Here is a 5754-nt window from a genome sequence, read left to right on the forward strand (position 1 = left end):
CCCCCCCCCACACACACACACATGGAATAAGAGTATATTCTACATTCTTCCTAGTTTGTCCTTTATTTTATAATTGATATTGTTTTCCCATCAAACTCATTTTTTGGATAAACCAGATGAAGGGTTTGCTGAAGCAGAAACCATCCATTGCTGAGTTGAGTGGCATTAGCAAGTCAAGGCTTGACTGCTTTGCAACTCGTCTTCATGCTTTTCTTGTTGGGTCAAGACTGGCCAGTAGTCTTGAGAGTTCAGTTTGTGCTTCACAGTCTTCACCATCACCAAAATACTCCCGATCTCGACATAATGGAGGACAAATGACAAAGGGAGATACAGCTCTGTACCAGAGTATTCTTAGTCCAAGATCAAGCTCTTTTAAAGAGGTGCCCCCAAGAAACTTGTCTTCTCACAGTATGGCTGTCAGGGAAAAGATTAAGCGTCGTGGTGACAGCCATCAGTCAGCACTTGACAATTCAACAAATGAGTCGATCAACATTTTAGATTTTTCTATAACTTCTGACCAGGACAAAGCTTCAGAAGTCACCACAAACTTTGCCTTTTCTTTGTGTTTACTGGGATCCTTGGGAAAACTTGCTGTTTCATCAGACCTTGGCTTAGGTGGGGATGTAGCCCCTATGGTGTCGCCCCTTTTTTCTCCCCGCTATTGTTGGTGTCCACCTGGGTTATCAACTTTTCCATCTCTCACAGCACTTCCTCGAGTTTCCAACTCATCTGTTGATTCGACTCCTCCTTACTCAGGTGCCTCTTTGTTATCCAGTACCTTGCCAGCTAGCCTGTTGCAACCTATACAACCTCTTAGTATTGGCACAACCAATGTCTTCCCTCCATTTCTGCCTGATCCATTTGTCAGAATGTCTTTTCCAACTTCTCAGCAAATTCCCACCTTCACACCATTAATGTGTGATCCAATTGTCCATGTTCCAGTAATTGATGTGTGCTCTTCTGGTCAGGGTTTTCTTTTCAGTGCTGGCCCTTCTATGTCTACTAGCATTCCACCATTGCATCATCAAAAGCTCATGCAGCCACTTATTGCTGAGTCCGATCCTGTGGTAAAGGGTGCAAGAGAAACTCTTAGGTTGCTAATCAGTGGTTCAAGTCAGGGCAACCAACAAGTGGTGTTGGATCCTTTGCCTGCAATTTTAACTAATCCAGATGACAAACAAAACAATATATTTGTTGCTGGTAGCTGTGGTATTTATACCGGAACCAGAGACATAGATGTTTTTGCAAACAGCATTGCTGCTATGGGATTGGCATCACTTTCTGGGGTGTCCAGGGATGAGGGTGATTCGAAGGCACGTGGCTACTATGGGATGTTGGAATCAGAAGTGAGGAAACCCAGTGATTCAAGCACTACCTTTTTGGATGACAAAGGCGATCCTCCTTTAGATTCCACCCAGTAGTAGTAATTGATGCAATTATGTTTTTTTATGCCTGATCTCTTTTGCCGAGAACCTGTAGATATACGCTATAGCTCTTTGAATAGTTTTTAATTGCGAATTTGGCCATTCTTGAACTTTGGTTCACCTTGTTGCCTTTGTTTAATCAATAGAGTTGGAATGTGAAATAGATTTCGTTTCTGTATATGCGTAATCAGTTCATGCATGTAGCAGTTTTTATACCAAATGGGGAGGTTCTATTAATATGCTTCCAAAAGCTGCGTTTGGGTGCCAATTGCAATGTGAGGGAAAATAAAGAAAACTTATCCTCCACCAGTTTTTTCTCTCCACGGGGTGAAAAGTATAATCTCGGGAAAATTGTTATGTCTAATATTCATTTTTCTTACTCCAACTTTTTATCTAATCAAACATGAAAATTTAGATTGGCATAAGAATATTCCTATCCAACTATATGAAAATTTGTTTGGTTTAAACAGTACTAAAAAGCTTCCTTATTTCTTTTAATATAGCTTTTTTAATCTTAATGGGCATAAGAATATTCCAATCCACCTATATGAAAATATGCTTACTAACAACTTCTCGTTCAAATTAGCTTTAGGGATAAGCAAGGCCTCATAATAAATATTTTGCATTACTTCTAATATAAGTTGGGAGAGGTGGATGACCTCATCACTTTTTTAATATTTTCGTCTTGAATAGGATTATCTTATGTGAAGGGACAGAGTTTTCTTTTCCTTAACATTGGTGGGGACTGGGGAGGCAGAACTGGTAATTGATATACTATCATCTAGTAATGTGCATTGAAAAGCAAAGCGACTTACAATCACTTTTGTCGCTTAACATGAAAAGCTGAAATTTTGGCCAATGATGTTGAGAGAAGAGCCTCAACCACCAAAACACAAATATCATCAGATTTCATATATTAAATTTTATAATAAAGAATACAACCACACACATATGTTGCCAATTGTGGGTGCGAAATACCAGCTATTTGCATAAGCCATGTCCCCCCATTTATCATTGCAATGAGAATGTCATTAGCTGCTTCAAACCATAGTATTTTTATAATGAATCTTGTGCTCACTTGGAGTGTTGGGCAAGTACAAAATTATAACACTGTTTTTTTTTTTACTATCAAAGGTATCATTCACTTTTCAATTAAAGAACTAATTTTTTTGGGTTCGTATAGGCCGGACTTTAACTCAATAGATATCAAGCCCCTTTGTAAATTAGCTATATCAAGTTCAATTCAAAACGAAATTTACTTTGCTCCCACTTTAATTTAGAAAATCAATATTCACAAATATTTTCTCCACATATTTATCATGATTTATTTCCGACTTGTGGTATTTCACATAAAACAAAAATGTGTATAGCCTACAGAATCTCGTTGACAAATTTCATTTCTAAAGATGTCATGTGGGTCATTAACAAAAGCAAATGGTTAAAAACACTACATGTGAAACTGAGGTTACTACCAGAAGTAAATGTATCATTTTTGTTTATATTCTTTCGCACACAAATTATGTTGGATAATTTCTGTAGTCAAACACTTTTATGGTTGAAAGGGATTGGCTATCAGTATCATGAGCTGGTTGAGAAGAAAACACACCCCTCGTTCCTAACAAAATGTGATTATGGACTTACCAAATTTATACCAAGCATAATTAAAAAGAGTAATGTTATATTCCCTATTAATCGTTTTATTTACAAGAAAATGACACATATTATTCGTAAACTAATCCATTAATAATTAAAGTATCATCTTATGACATATTTTACTTTCTTGTTATCAGGAAGATTTAATAAAACTATATATCATTTTCCTTAACAAAATAAAGTAAAATCTCTCATAAATAATCAACATTTTTTAAATCAAACTCGACCATATTTAGATCTAATTAAGATCGGGCGTAGTTAGGGTCAGGTCATGCTCACCTTAAGCATGCACACACTCTTGTTGAATGAGGAGTGTATTCATCTTAATTTTTCACATATAAAAATCATTCCCATCATTGAATTTCTCAATTTTGAATTCGTGAGAAGACATCTTAACAATTGCGAAATTTTTCCTACAATCTTTGAGAGGTTCTTATTTTTGAAAGAACGGTTTACAATGAGATCTTCATAATTACAATAAACCATAAAAGATGACTCTATAGTAAGCTGGACACCAATAACAAAAAGTCCAAAATCAAAATATTAGTAAAATAAACTAATAGGATAAGATAAACTAACAAAATATTAATATACCATATTTTAACAAGATAATTATATTATATATTTTTAATAGGCAATTATTAGTTGTTAGTATATTAGTATTTTTGTTGTGAGTGACACTCTACCATCAATGTTCTTCACCCTAACTATTAAACCACCTTATAATTCCTTTTTTGTTGTTGTTAATGGTGAGACTCAAACCCACAACCTTCTACACTACATCTCTTACGTTCGTCATCTTTACCATCAGACTACCTTATCACTTCAATTATATTATATCTTAACCTCATATATTTTTCCTTAAATTAAAAACATTCCAAGATAATGTATAATCACACTTTATTCTGGTGAAGGGATAGACAGACACTTGGGGCCTGGGGGGCATCTGTGTTGGGGTTTATACTCCATAAAGACTCAACACTTCACATCAACAATGTCTCATACTTCAACAGAATAGATCCTCTCCAAACTCTCCAATACTGGAAATAAAATTTTACTTCAATTCTTTGTTAGTACTACCATGTGTTATAATCCGAATTTAGTATTAGACTCTCTAATACTAAATAAGTCTGGTACTCGATATTATCTAATCCTAATTTAACTACTTGCTAAAACTTCATCTCTTGTTAAAAAATTATTAACACACTCATATCTCATTCTCTCTTTAAGAATAAATCTAAAAGAAAAGAAAAAGTAGCATTTTTATTTGGGATAAGGTTATAGAAATTAATGATTTAACCAAAGCTTACAGTACACTACAGAATTAAATACAAATTAATAAAGTAGCCTTCTCATGAACTGTCAAATTTAGCAAGTTGCCATTATTTAAATGATGAAGATTTAGACTCACAACTATTACTTTATATCATTGAGGATCTTATTGATAAGCCGCTAGGTTCTCATGAGCTGTCAAATACCAAGTTGCAATTTTTTAGGTAAATGATGAAGTTGCAAATTGCAAATATTTAAATCATCAAGATTCATACTTAGCTTAAACAGTTGGGTACTTTGGTGGAGCCAGAAGAGCAACTTCAGCAACTAAAATATTACTTTTATCAATCAATAACTTTTGACATAAAGTAAACTTAACCAATGTCAAAAGATACGTAATTAGAAACGTTAGCATAATTGACATACCATCGACAGAAAATAAAAATGATACCATATGTGTTGCTTAGAGAGATGCCTTTTGGACAAGAACTATGTGACCCATCAATGGATTTTAAATTGAGAAGTCAAAAGTGTATGAGTTTTATAACTCTTACTATATCAATCAACATTTATGTTTAATTATTATTAACATCTTAAAAATTTAATCTAAATAAATAATGAATAATATAGTTTCTATATACAAATTTTGACATTGAGAATATATAGATATTACATTCTTTTAAATTTCCCATTTAATAATGATGGATCAAGTAGGATGGATGTTGCTGATGATATATTTTTATATATGTTCAACTTTAAAAGGGAACAAGCCCTCTCCACATCATGCTACATATTAATTTGGCTGTAAACGGCTTGATCTTAATTAAAGTTGAAGGAAACATTGCGTACTTTTAAAATAATCATATAATCTTCTAGATGTTTGTTTGACAATAACCTGAGTTGGGTGTATTTTCAAGTGAACTTGGTTTTCATTTTATTATTACCAGAACACAATAAAGTTATTTGTAGTCACTATGCGATTACTACAAGACATATATATATATTGATAATATAGATAAAATAGAATTTTAGAAGGACTAGATTAGTATTATACACCAAAAATTTTGGACAAAAATAACCACATACTTAATTGTAATAGTTTTTAGAAGGAATATGATTATTATTTTTGTATACTCTTCTAAAATCTCACATTACCCGTGTTAGGAATACTATATATATATATATATATATAAGAGTTACACATGTGAGAACAAGAGAAATAAAAACACTTAATATGTACCTTTAGATTTTGATTGAACGGTTAAGATTAAAACATACATACACATGATCATCATATGACCAATAATTAATTTTTAATCATAATCATTCATAATTAGTTGTAAAACCTAGATTTATTATTCTCATAATTTTTATATAAGTTGAGTAACTATTATTTATATATATA

At 32.9% G+C, this 5754-nt stretch overlaps 1 protein-coding gene across 1 annotated transcript in view; it reads left to right on the plus strand.

The window, feature by feature from the left end:
* The window catches only part of LOC109360306, a 5543-nt gene extending 3939 nt beyond the window's left edge, over positions 1-1604 (plus strand). Inside the window, exon 4 of the mRNA XM_019605104.1 lies at positions 117-1604. Within this exon, the coding sequence (XP_019460649.1) occupies positions 117-1421 (1305 nt within the window). The 3' untranslated portion in view covers positions 1422-1604. The remainder of the gene's footprint in view (positions 1-116) is intronic.

This window comes from Lupinus angustifolius, chromosome LG11 (genome assembly GCF_001865875.1).
Source record: "Lupinus angustifolius cultivar Tanjil chromosome LG11, LupAngTanjil_v1.0, whole genome shotgun sequence".
Lineage (NCBI taxonomy): Eukaryota > Viridiplantae > Streptophyta > Magnoliopsida > Fabales > Fabaceae > Lupinus > Lupinus angustifolius.